General features: G+C 41.2%; 1 protein-coding gene across 4 annotated transcripts in view; it reads right to left on the bottom strand.

Annotated features, from left to right (window-relative positions):
• Window positions 1–2082: 2082 nt before the first annotated feature.
• Window positions 2083–14267, bottom strand: part of exoc6 (exocyst complex component 6) — a 53089-nt gene continuing 40904 nt past the window's right edge. For all 4 annotated transcript variants that reach the window (XM_063893005.1, XM_063893006.1, XM_063893007.1 and 1 more), the window contains 2 exons: window positions 10410–10522; window positions 2083–6237 (listed from right to left, as the gene is read on the bottom strand). In XM_063893005.1, coding sequence (XP_063749075.1) covers window positions 6111–6237; window positions 10410–10522 — 240 coding nt within the window. In that variant the 3' untranslated portion in view covers window positions 2083–6110. The remainder of the gene's footprint in view (window positions 6238–10409; window positions 10523–14267) is intronic.

Genomic DNA, 14267 nt, shown 5'->3' with positions numbered 1-14267 from the left:
TGTCCAACTTTCACCTGCTCCTCCTGTTCATTATGGGACATACATGTACATACTCCTACACTGTTAAATATGCAGTAAGAAAATCTCTCAAATGTCATGAAACATCTGGAAATGTAATCCAATATACCTAGATCTATAAGTGGAGGCATCTGCATATTATCTATGGTAATGTGTTGTTGCTGAAAACTGTTTGTAGTTGAAGTATTATTATTTATTTATACATTTTGTTTCATTCATAAAATGGAATAATGTTCGTGGATAGCATGATAATATAATGGCTATACTGTATATGGTTTTCCGTTCTTCTTATCAATGAAATCTACCCTCCATAAACACAAATTACAAAATCACTCAATTTGGTATCCCACAGAAGATCTTTATAAATGCTTTTTTGAAAACCGAAAGCGAGTTGCACGTTCTCAAATATATGTTAGGGTTGTTCTGTAATTTAACAAACGTAATATTTCTCCTTTCAATCCCTTTTTGTTATTGTGTCTAGCTCTTTGTAAGTAAACGTAAAAACTTCTCTCAGATCACAATAGCAGTATTGAAAAATACCTGTATATAGTTTTGTCACTATGCACTTTGTTTTGCATTATTTTATAACTTGAAAAATAATGACATGTATGTATATATATATATATATATATATATATATATATATATACATATATATATTTAATTAAATACACTTAGTTCTCAATATATGAGAACTAAGTGTATTCAATATTTATCCATTAAGGACCAGACAGTTGCCCCATTATGCCAAAACAGTGAGCGTTTCTGAAATGGAAAGCTTATGATAAACACTGGTCGTGGTGTTCTGGGAGAATGAATCCCCGCCACCTTTGTGAAAGACAGTATAATCTGAGCGTGTAAAGCAAATGTCTCTCGCCTCATTACATCTGCGGCGACAGGGATCCTCGCTTTCAGGCGCTGACCCGGGCCAAAGTTCACTCTGTTGCCCAGTTAGCGTGTGGTGGGACACATCGAGCTGTGAGGGTGAAATACAAGATGACAGAAACCTTCACAGAACAAGTGATGCCACTGTCTTTGTGTGAGTGAGAGAGGGGGGAGGGGGAGCACCCGAGACAATGACTGTTGTTCAGTTAAAGATGAAGTAATTCTCTTTTGTTTCACTCAGTGGTTTTACAGTAACAGTTATACTCATTTACTATTTGTGTATCTCAATAGTTGAATGAAAATTGGAGGAGCATTGGAGGCGTTATGATTTCCTCATAAGTTATAGCAACACTGAACATGAGTTCATTGGATAAATACCGTGGTAACATTGTCTATCAAAGGTTGGATATGTGTCTGGAAACCAAAACATGCTACACTATGTGTGAGAGCGTCAGAGAAAGGTATCTGTTGGCTGTGCTTGAGTTCTCTCACCTGGGCCTTGTTAGGTCTGTTGTGCCTCTGCTGTATAAACAACACAAACTGCTGCTGATGACCCAGTGCCCTGCAGTCAGCTGATGTGTAGACCTCCAGCAAAACAGAGAGCTGCTGAACGGTGGGTAACGCTTTCAATTGTGATTTCAAATCAAAACTGGGCCTTTAAAACAATGAACATGTATGTTAGTGTTATGTTATAATCGTGGAGCAGTACGGACATATAAAAACTTGACCAAAGGAAACATGGGACTGGAGCACACTGATCGACTCAGCATTAAACTGTGCAAACCGACAGACACAACTTTGACGTATTGGAGTCAAAACAAATAAAATACTCTCACTGCACGTTATATTCAACAAGCACAATTTGTCATTTGATCCTAGAACAGAATTTCAAATATTTTGGTTAATGAATACAAGGGTAGAAGAACAACAGATATAACTTAAAGTTACAACTGCATCCATCAAGAGAAACTCCCTCTGGAGGGAACACAGGGATTTTAGCCTTTGCAGATCATTTACATGCACAAAAACCCCATAGAACACACGAGAACCCACAAGAGCATGATAGGGCCCCTTTAACATGAACAGTTCAACGAATACAATGTTTGTATTTACTTGTTATGTTGCCTAAACTGATGTACACTCTTTGTAACCAGCTGACACACACACACACACACAGAGTTACTGTTGAACCTTTTATTACAGCACACAAAATAAAAACATCACATGAAGGAAACCCCCTTCAGGGCTCCTCACTGAGATCAAGGACAAAGGTAAAGCAAGGATTCCTTTGGATATCAAAATGTACCCTCTCTCCACCTCTGTGGAAGGAAAGAAAAACTATCGCACACTTTATGTTCCTACTGAAATAATCATTGGCATTCAAGCAGTGTTGTGTAAAGTCTTGAGTTGTGCCATTACAGCTCCAGATCAAAGGATCCTTCAGTATGGAGATTTGTGTTGGATCTGGATCCATTACATTCACAGACACTTTTATTCTCTCACATTATACATTATATTAACACACTTTTATTTTTAATTCCTTGGTTTTCATAGTATATTGTACCACTTTTTACAACCCCATTACATTTATATACAACTCGTTTGCAACAACAAATCTGTTTTTTAATGGAAAGTGATTCTGCCCGGAAGTTTCCTATTAAGATAAAGAGGAAATGTCAATCAAACAATGTTAGCTAACATAACTGGGTGTTACTGAATGTGAAATGATGCAGAAATCTTGTATTATGTATTAGATATGAAATGTTATCCAGATATAACATAATAAATCATCTTATTTTTCATATCTTATCCATGCAAATGTGGAGAGAAGGTACCAACAGAAGCCACTGAGCTCCTCACAAGGTACTCTGTTAACCATGTAAGCGACACACGCAGTTTCAAACTCTATTTAATTACATATTTACTTCAGGTGTCGCTGGAGGAGCATATCACTTCCAGTTCTGTTGGCAGCACACAAACAGCCGTCATATTTTCTTTACAAAATATGCAGTATATACATTGGCATTTACAAGAAACATTTTAAAAAAGGCAAAGAAATGTATCTAAAAGGAAATAAACTTCAGTCAGTTTCAGTGCAAAAATGCCTTCTGAAAGTGGAGCAGAGCCAAAACATAAACGGAATAGAAACAGTCTTATTATAAAACCTTTTCATGTTTGAGATGAGCATCGACCAATTCATTATTGCTGTGCTTTGTGAATATCGGTGAGTTTTGGGATTCTTAAGTTTCATTTCACCCTGAGGAACAAAAAGAAAGGATTTAGAATAAAACTGTTAAATATATTTGTGTATATAAAATCACCAGTTGTTTTTCTTGTAAGCATGAATCAAGTAGTTTGAGTTAATTGAAAGACAGTCAACATAACATAAATATTGTCCTCAACCGCTTAGGCTTCACAGAGGGAGGCCCTGTCACCTTGGACACACTCGTCAGATTTAACCATGACACAGCTGGTGTGTAGATGTTGAACTGTCGGGGAGTTTACAGTCGTCTCCACCTGGTAGTGACATGTGCTCTGTATCTGGATAAGGACATCTGATCAGACCTGTGAATCTCACCTGCTGTCAAGAGATGTTCTTATCTCGTCTAACCTAGAAGAACCAATGTGTCAGCCATGATAACAGCTGTTTAAATTCTCCAGATGAGAGGAGCTTCAATGTTTCCTTTATTAGCTCAGGATACAAAAGGTAAGTAGATAATGTAAAGAAGATGGCGCCGTGGGTGGCTGCCATGTGTCTAGCTCCCATCCAACTCTTACACTTTTTTTAGTAGGTTTATTTTATTAGTTTGTCATATGTCCTTGGAAATATGACAAACTGGGACCTAAGATTTTCACTGCCATAACTACACTGTAGCTCATGTGAATCTGACAATAAAAACCCTTGAACCTTGAGTATTGATGTCTCATAATTCCTTGCAGACACATTTAAAGTGTCCATAAAAGCAAATCACTTTTTCATTGAGGCTAAGGAACATTGGTTAAGAAATGATTTTTACTTTTCGACCACAGCCCAGGATTCTTCAATCGTCATCACTTCTCAATATGCAAATTAGGTAGGTGGAACTGTCGGACATGATTACAACTGGAAACAACTTGAAAGTCTTGAGGAACAGTTTTGACACACAAGGTAAAAGTGGTTGTCTAACCACGCACAAATGGTATGAGGTCATAAAAGATATAAAGGAGGATTTAAAACGACCGCAGTGCTATGAGTACACCAATGCGTTTTTATGTGATGCCATTATCTCCACTCCTTTATTAATGCTGCCACCTAAAAACTTCAGCTTGCTATCCATCTGATTTCTTTGGTATTATTACCTGAAGCGTTGACACCTGGCTGAGATCTGATCCAATCACATTCCTATTGCTTTGCATCTACACCAAACATCCAGATACTGAGTGCATGTTAGTACCAGATGTTGTACACCTCATGCAAACCCTCCTTATTGTGTTTTTTCTACCATGAAACAACCTTCAGCAGCTCCTTGGAGACTTTACTGACCAAACCCAGATGTTTCCACCCCACATTGCAGCTCTCTCCCATGTGCTGTGATCAAACACTGTGTCAGGACGTTGGTTTACAGTTTCAATATTAGGACTAAAGAAAGACAAACAGCAAGCAAAGCCACCGAGGAGTTCAACATTACTTCCCTTTTTGTCATGAACATCAGTCTATCAAGACGTCATCATCCATTAATCTATTCCTTCATCCATCCATGAGCTCAGCAGCACACACACACACGCACACGCACACGCACACACGTGCATGCAAACACACACAGTTATACAGTTTCAGGACAATGAGCTGAACTTGGGTCTTCTTTCTCTGTTTGGTTGTTCCAGGTGTTGTAAGGAGGTTGGTTTGAGGTCATTGTCAATATCCACACAGCTATAAGAGAAACAGCCACAGATAAGAATGCTCTTTGGAGTCAACCTTTGGAAGTTTTCTTTAAAGCAGCTAGTGTTTTATGGCTGACTGGCAGACTTCAAACCTTAATGTGTATTTACACTGCCTCCGAAACTAAATCGTTTGATTACAGAAATGGTATTAATTAAACTCTTTATTATATATCAACATAAAGCTTCTTTAGGACGCAGATCAAAAGACAGCGTGCGTTTAAGTTTGTGGGTTACAGTTAATTATTTTTTAAAAATAATTGTATTTAGTTATTGTTTAAAAGTGGAGGGGAATATTATTTATATATACAGTATATACAGCTCCGGAAAAAATAACGAGACCACTGCTGCATTATCATTTACTCTGGTCTGATTATTTATAGACATTTTTATTATTGTATTCTTTAAACTACTGACAACATTTCTCTGTGTTGGAATTCAACAGACACTGGACTGGCTGCCATACATGTAGAGATAAAGATTTAAGAAACATTTGGAGTTGTCGCTCTCTCTTAATTTTCCTGAGCTGTATATATTTGTATATAAAATGTAGTGTACTGATATCCAGATTTCTGTAGATCAACAATTATTTTGTTATTCTGAATGTGTCTAAGAATGTTGACTGAGAACCTTCCTGGAACGTGTATCCCCTCTCATCTGTGGAGAAAAGTGTGGACCCTTTCAGCTCCAATGTCCCGGTACTCTGTGATGTCACTTCCTCTCTCTAGCAGCCTCTCTCTGCAGCTACAATCATCTCTCTCTCTCATTAAAGGTACAAAACATAGTTTGTCTTATCATAGCCATTACAAATAATTTACATATATTACTGTTCAGTCAAACGTGAAGCATGTGTGTTATTTACATTGAGTATTCAGTGATGTATAACAGTTAGGAGTGTGTGTGTGTGTGTGTGTGTGTGTGTGTGTGTGTGTGTGTGTGTGTGTGTGTGTGTGTGTGTGTGTGTGTGTGTGTGTGTGTGTGTGTGTGTGTGTGTGTGTTGCATTTGCTGGAAGTCTGTTCCCTGCATGCCTTGTCCAGCATGTGTATTGCTGTGCCTTCATGAAGTGTGTGTATGTAAGCGGCCTATCTGTCCCTTTTGTGTGTCTGTAAGTGTGTATTGTGTGGTATTAATTCATTACATATGCCAAAATCTCGTTCTTCTGAGTGTCTTGGCAGTTCAGTGTGTGCATGTGACTGCATGCATGTCACTCCTGTGTGTGTGTGTGTGTGTGTGTGTGTGTGTGTGTGTGTGTGTGTGTGCGTGTGTGCGTATGTGTGTGTGTGTGTGTTTAGGAGGACATGCCGTTGACCAGGCTCCTCAGCTGTTTGACCACAGTCTCTATCAGCTTCTGTTTGTCTCTGTCGTTCTTCCTGAACTGAGAGAAGATGTTGTTCTTCTTACTGGTGTCCTTCATCCTGTCAGAGAGGAAGACAAAGACACGAGTCACACACATGTTTGGGGAGCCAGGCAAACTCTAGTGTGGACCAAACACTGGACTGAGACCGCCCGAAAGTGAGATTCTTGGAGGCTGTGTTGCGCTTAATTTGTGGTGTGAAAGCAGAACACCAGAACCACAGGAGCTAATGACTGCTGAGGATTTTAGTTGGAACTCAGAAGCTAAACTGTTGTTAAATCCATCTGCTGAGCTGGGACTCTTTAGAGAGCGATTACCCAATCTGTGTAAGTGTGGAGTAACTAATATAAAAGATCATGTTGTTATCATGCGTGTCACCATGTACGTATATATCAGGAGCACGCTTATATATTCATTACTGGCATTTAGTCCTAATAAAACTCAATATTGTGCGTTCATAAAGAGTTTGTAAACAATGTTTGGATGATCAGAGCATGCATGGGGACGACCAAAGCATTGAGGAAGCTGCACCTACCCTCTGTAGACTCTGAGCAGCAGCAGGAAAAGATTTAGAGGATGAGAAAAGCACAAATCAAGCACAAGGCAAAGCAAAGCACACCAATTCATATACATGACACGTAAGCATTATTGTTAAATCTAACACAATGGTACAATTTTAATTGAAAATCTCTTAGAAATATGGGTAAGAATTCCAGCTTACTTTTTTTTCCTGTTCTAATAAATCATAACTATGACAAATGTTCTGGATCAATCCAAAAGTAACACTGGAAGCCATCACCCAATCTTTTCCTTTTAGTATCTGAAGGATATAGGGCAATAAGCAGCCATACTGAAACAACCTTATATGAACAAATGTTCTGGGGAAGCTGGGTTAACCTCATTTTCACTGCATGGGATGCGTCTGTCGTTTTAACAACCCAGTTTAGACATAACCACGCCCACTTCCGCATTAACGTAGCTCTGCGTGACTGCGCCACGGACGTATAAAGAGAACGTCCCCATGTCACTATAGCTTGGGAAAAACTACATGGGTCTGCACCTTAAATGTATATACAGTATCTCACTAAAGTGAGTACACCTCTCACATTTCTGTAAATATTTTACTATATCTTTTCTTGGGACAACACTGAAGATATGACACTTTGATCCAATGTAAAGTAGTCAGTGTACAGCTTGTATAACAGTGTAAATTTGCTGTGCCCTCAAAATAACTCAACACACAGCCATTAATGTCTAAACCACTGGCAACAGAAGTGAGTACACCCCTAAGTGAAAATGGCCAAATTGTGCCCCCAGTGTCAATATTTGGTGTGGCCACATTATTTTCCAGAACTGCCTTAACTCTCTTGGGCATAGAGTTCACTAGAGCTTCACAGGTTGCCACTGGAATCCTCTTCCACTCCTCCATGACGACATCACGGAGCTGGTGGATGTTAGAGACCTTACTCTCCTCCTCCTTCCGTTTGAGGATGCCCCACAGATGCTCAATAGGGTTTAGGTCTGGAGACATGCTTGGCCACTCCATCACCTTTACCCTCAGTTTCTTTAGCAAGGCAGTGGTCATCTTGGAGGTGTGTTTGGGGTCGTTATCATGTTGGAATACTGCCCTGCGGCCCAGTTTCCAAAGGGAGGGGATCATGCTCTGCTTCAGTATGTCACAGTACATGTTGGCACTCACGGTTCCCTCAATGAACTGCAACTCCCCACAGCCGGCAGCACTCATGCAGCCCCACCCATGACACTCCCACCACCATGCTTGACTGTAGGCAAGACACACTGGTCTTTGTACTCCTCACATGGTCGCCGCCACACACGCTTGGCACCATCTGAACCAAACAAGTGTATCTTGGTCTCATCAGACCACAGGACATGGTTCAATCCATGTCCTTATCTGCTTGTGCTCAGCAAACTGTTTGCAGGCTTTCTTGTGCATCATCTTTAGAAGAGGCTTCTTTCTGGGATGACAGCCATGCAGACCAATTTGATACAGTGTGCGGTGTATGGTCTGAGCACTGACAGACTGACCCCCCACCCCTTTAACCTCCGCAGCAATGCTGGCAGCAGTCATACGTGTATTTTCAAGAGACAGCCTCTGGATATGACGCTGAGCACGTGCACTCAACTTCTTTGGTGGACCATGGCGAGGCCTGTTCTGAGTGGAACCTGTCCTGTTAAACCGCTGTATGGTCTTGGCCCCCGTGCTGTAGCTCAGTTTCAGGATGTTGGCAACCTTCTTATAGCCTAGGCCATCTTTATGTAGAGCAACAGTTCTTTTTTTCAGATCCTCAGAGTTCTTTGCCATGAGGTGCCATGTTGAACTTCCAGTGACCAGTATGAGACAGTGTGAGAGCGATAACACCAAATTTAACACACCTGCTCCCCATACACACCTGAGACCTTGTAACACTAACGAGTCACATGACACCAGGGAGGGAAAATGGCTATTGGGCCAAATTGGCCATTTTCACTTAGGGGTGTACTCACTTCTGTTGCCAGTGGTTTAGACATTAATGGCTGTGTGTTGAGTTATTTTGAGGGCACAGCAAATTTACACTGTTATACAAGCTGTACACTGACTACCTTACATTGGATCAAAGTGTCATATCTTCAGTGTTGTCCCAAGAAAAGATATAGTAAAATATTTACAGAAATGTGAGGGGTGTACTCACTTTAGTGAGACACTGTATATATTTAACATATCCATCCTGCTCACATATCTGTATATATGTACATTCACCGGATCATAGTTTAACTTTATGTATTGGTGTCTAGTTTAATCCATGGTGAAATAATATTAAAGACAATAATTAATGTTTACTCAGCGACGCATAACTGTGATGTTATTTACTATTAAGAAAGCGCTATTTTCATCCATCCATCTTCTCCTGCTTTTCCGGCAGGGTCGCGGAGGTAACAGCTCCAGCAGAGAGCCCCAAACTTCTCTTTCCCATCAACCAGCTCTGACTGGGGGATTCCAAGGTGCTCCCAGGCCAGCGAAGAGATATAATCCCTCCACCTGGTCCTAGGTCTACCCCTCGGTCTCTTCCCAGCTGGACGTGCCTGGAACACCTTCCTAGCGAGGCGCCCAGGTGGCATCCTCACTAGGTGCCCGAACCACCTCAACTGGCTCCTTTCAACGCGAAGGAGCAGCGGTTCTCCTCCGAGTCCCTCCCGGATGACTGAACTTCTCACCTTATCCCTAAGGGAGATGCCAGCCACCCTGCGGAGAAATCCCATTTCGGCCGCTTGTATCCGTGATCTCGTTCTTTCGGTCATGACCCATCCTTCATGACCATAGGTGAGGGTAGGAACGAAGATGGCCCGGTAGACAGAGAGCTTTGCCTTCTGGCTCAGCTCTCTTTTCGTCACAACGGTGCGGTAAAGCGACTGCAGTACCGCTCCCGCTGCTCCGATTCTCCGGCCCATCTCACGCTCCATTGTTCACTCACTCGAGAACAAGACCCCGAGATACTTGAACTCCTTCACTTGGGGTAAGGCTTCATTCCCTACCTGTGAGTGGACCTATTGAGCTATTTTCATTTACTTTGATGCTCTATGAAGCGACGGTCAAATTCATATTTTGTGATGAATACTCCAGACTGACGCTCAGACATGGGGTTAACATGGGGACGTTCTCTTTATACGTCCATGATGCAGTCACGCAGAGATGCTTTAATGCAGAAGTGGGCGTGGTTAAATCCAAACTGGGTTGGAAAAACGATAAGAGGCGCATGGGACAGCTACAATTGACTCTACAGGACTTTTGGTACCAGTAAGGTCGAGCCTTACTGAGCCTTCTGCTTCATTCACTTGAATAGCATGTGGACTGTTACACAGCACTCTGCATGATGGCGTAGGGAGGTTTGTTTCAGCCGAAAAACACAAGACTGGGTACCTACATCGCTCTGTTCCCAATGTTGGAAGGGCTGAAGTGCGCATATTTAGGCCAACCGGCTTAACTTCATGTCTAATGTCCCCCAGAGAACAGCAGAAAGCTTCCTCAGCAATGTGAGCAGCCAGAACACCATACCACTCATAATCTCTGACCAATACAATCCTAGACAGCAGTTTTCTACAAGAAATCAGATGCTTGTTCCTAGAGATTCCTCTGGATCCTGAGGATCACATATCTGCTTTTTCTTAGCAAAGGTCTTAGAGGTGTTAAAAGTGTGGAAATATTGTGTACACGTCAGCAGCAGTGTGTACACTCACTTCTCCAGCAGAGCCAGGGCAGTAGCTGGGTTCACCCTCAGGTATTTGGAGGTCGGTTGGCCGTAGTCTGCCAGGTAAGTTGACCAGTCCCACACCATGAACAGATCCAGGAGCTGTAAAACAGAGACACAACCCTCAGGACAGAAGCTCACTTCAGACACAGAAGACGATCGAGGCTGGTGGCAGGGGACAGTTTGAATGTAAAGGTAATCAAGGGTCCTTTATTTAAATGCGGTGTAAATTATTTCAGTGTTTTAGCCAGTAATATTGAGAGGTGTTCAAATGCTCCCTCCATGAGAGATAATACACAATATTTTCAAACACAGCGAAATCAACATTAAGACTAATTACACTAACGCAAAAACATTGGCACCACTGTTATTATGATTCTATTCTTTTTTTCTCACTCCAGCCTGCCCCCCTTAAGCAAGTCTTCCTCTTTATATCCCCCTTTCAGCACTGTCACTCTCCAAAAACAGGAAATCTGGACAACATGTTAACTTACAAAAAAAAATCTATTTTAGAAGTTATTTCAGCTTCCTGTTTTAATCAGAGAGGCCGAGTGTCAAAACTTTTAAAAGTGCGCTGAAGACCTACATTTTTAACTAAGCCTTCGGTTAGAGCTGGCATTTTATGGTATTCATTTTATTTTACTTTGATGGTACTTAGTTTGAATAATTTGTTTGTCTTTTGTTGTTATCGTGTTTTATTTTTTTATTTCTATTTGTATTACATACACCATCTTGTCTTCTCATATTGCTGTAACTCCATCATTTACATGTTGTTGTTTCTTTTTAATCTGTAAAGCCCACTGAGAAAAACGTGTGATATATACAAATAAAGTTTGATTTGATTTGATTTTCAGTTTGAGCCCCAAAATAAGAATACGCTGATTTAAAGTTCCATTTAGTTGCTGTCCCTACAGTAATGCATTTCCAATAGAGTATAGGGCTCTTGATTCTCGACCATTATTGATCAGTGGGTCGAGTTAGTAAGGTCTGTGTATCTTTGGGCCCTCTGCAGCCTAGGTTTGAGGTTTAAACTCTGGTTTGTCAGTCCATCTTTCAGCTAGTGCTAATTCTTTACAAACCTATTGAGAAGTTTGAAGAAGAGCTATGCTAAAGCAACATGTACAGTATGTTAACTCCAGTTTGTTTGAGGCGTTGTGATGCACTTGCCAATGAAACAGGAACATAATTATCTGCAAACATTTAGATTCTAAGCTTTCATTTATTTACAAAACACTTTTAATAATAATAATGCATTTTATTTCTATAGCACACTTTAAAAACAGCGTTATCTCAAGGTGCTTCACATTGCTTTTGTATTTCGGCTCACTGCGTCACTCAGAAGACTGAGGTAGAAGGGAGTAAGGGGGAGTTCTGCTGCTCAAAATGATGAGTGTTAAGTCTAAACAGGAACATTTAAAATGACCCCCCCATGACCCCTGGATAACCTGATGGAGATGACCCCCCCCCCCCCCCCGCCCCACCCACACAGTGTATGCTAATGTCATAGGGAGAAACAGCTGGGTGTTTGGCTCACGTTGAAAGAGCAGCTTAGTGATAATAGCATTATTCAGCGGACTGAGAGCCTCCAACACACAGAGAGAGGCTTAGCAACAAAGCCATTATTCTCACCTGGAGCCAAGTGATGAGCCAGCAGCAGTAGCCATCTTACTCTGACGCTCACTCACCCCTCCACAGCTCACAACAATCAACATTAATTGGTAAGGAAAGCTCTGATGGGTTTCAACTATGTAATGATGACTGAGTTTTGTGGATGTACTGTTGAAACATCTTAGCTGCAACACATCCAGAAAGACCAATAGCGGAAAAACAATGTAATGGAGACTCTTTCTGAAGGACCTAAGCATTCCTCTATTCACATTTCTTTATATTTACTGGGCCTGCACCAATATAGGAGTGATACATTATGGCTCACTTTCAGTTGAAGTCCAAATAAAGTTGTGTAGATCTTCTGGATTAACTGTTGTCTTGTAAACCACTGATGTGTTATTGTCTACTTTGCCAATAATCATCACTACTAGACTGCTAGAAAGGTGTCCAAAATCAAAATAAAACTGAAGACGTGATAAAATAGCTGAAGTCCTTTTACATTAGAACTACATCCAGATCAATGCAAACCTTACTCATGCTTGGATATTCCAATAAATCTAATGTTGTTAAAATAATGCAGCCCTCGCACTACTGTTCCTCAATATCCAACATCACCCAGAGGATCTCATTCACACCCTTCACTGTATCAACTTTATCTGACAGATGAACCCTAATGCTGTGAAGACAACAATCAGTGTAATCTAGCAGGGTTCTGCTGAGTCATGTTATCAAAACACTGACATAGTAAACACTCCTGGGAAATATTCATCTTTTGGCTTCAGAGAGATAAAGAGAAAGGTTGACTTTGCCTGGAAAATCATTTAGGGTCATGGTTTTGAATGTCCAAATTTCAGAGTCTCACCACCCAAAATCTATCTGCATCAAGCTTCGAATGGATAGGCTTGATGAGATTAGGGATGCACCGATGCATCTATGCCCTATTTACCATCATCAGCAAATACGGTGACATGCGTCAATGTTTGATTTTCTCGATGACTGGAAAAGGTTGCATTAGGTTCATTGTCTTTACCCATGATGGACAAACTCTGAAGTCCATCCTTTATTTTAAAGGATAAGAACACTGACTGAGTTGTATCTGTCTTTCAGTCTGTTTCTCTGTGGATATTTTTTGCCAGAGATCCGTTCACTTTACAGGTGAGCAAGGAGCCATCTGCCCTATACCTTTACGCACCTGGCCCAAAAAGGTTTAGGGCTGGTTTGTTGCTCTCGCAACATCGCGTCATGCAATAAAGTTTATCCTTTTAGATAATTGTATGAAATTGTCGTATCTATTGAGTTATGGTCAAGACCATCATAGTGACCTTGACCTCCTTCCCCAGCATTATTATAAGTCCATCCTTAAATCCAAGTATGTGCCAAATGTATAGATATTCCCTTATGGCTAACCTGAGATTGATTAAAAGACAAATGTGAGGTCAGACGGACCTTGACCTTTCCCACCAAATTCTAATCAATGTATGCCCTAGTCCAAGTGGATGTTTGTATGAAATGTAAGAAATGCCCCTCAGGACTGATGTTATAGCAGGATAAATTACTGGAGTCACAAACACAGGGCTCCAGACTCTGGGGTAGCGACTACAACATTAGCAGTTCATGGAGTTCGTCTCCTTACTGTACCTCAACCAGCTGAATTCTCGCAGCCAGTCTTCCCGAAAAGTATGGGTTCGGACCTTTTTTGCCACACTAACCTCTGAATCTTCATCCGACTTCGACACTGTTGGCTGTGGCGCTTGCCCTGGCACACTAGCCGCAGGTCGGAAGAACAAGTCAATAGTTCGCTTGGTCATATTTCAGACGCACGTAGCAGGTTGTGACATCTTTCTCCTCGACTCTTCCACAGACGTTTAAGCGCTCGATTATCTGTAGGACCCTCCCCCTCCACACATTCCCTATCCTTCTCACACTCATCGGCCTGCAAAATAGTCCGGATTCATTGACGGCCCCTTCCACGTTTAACGTGTATTTAAAAAAAAAAAGATTAAACGGCAAATTTACTGGTCGCACACTCTCAAATTTACTGGTCGCACACTCTCAAATTTACTGGTCGCACACTCTCAAATTTTGGTCGCAGTGTGGAGCCCTGAAACAGCAGCAAAAGATTTGAGTGGAGGAGGACTTGGTAACTAATGGTTGTTTCAGGCTGGCTGGGCTAACCGTTAGAGATAGTGTGGGATGGTCCTTTTTTCGTAGAGCGCTTCAATCACAACTTAAATCTGGA

This window comes from Eleginops maclovinus, chromosome 10, assembly GCF_036324505.1.
Source record: "Eleginops maclovinus isolate JMC-PN-2008 ecotype Puerto Natales chromosome 10, JC_Emac_rtc_rv5, whole genome shotgun sequence".
NCBI lineage: Eukaryota > Metazoa > Chordata > Actinopteri > Perciformes > Eleginopidae > Eleginops > Eleginops maclovinus.
Note: the sequence above shows the minus strand (reverse complement) of the source record. Positions and strands in the feature narration are given on the sequence as shown.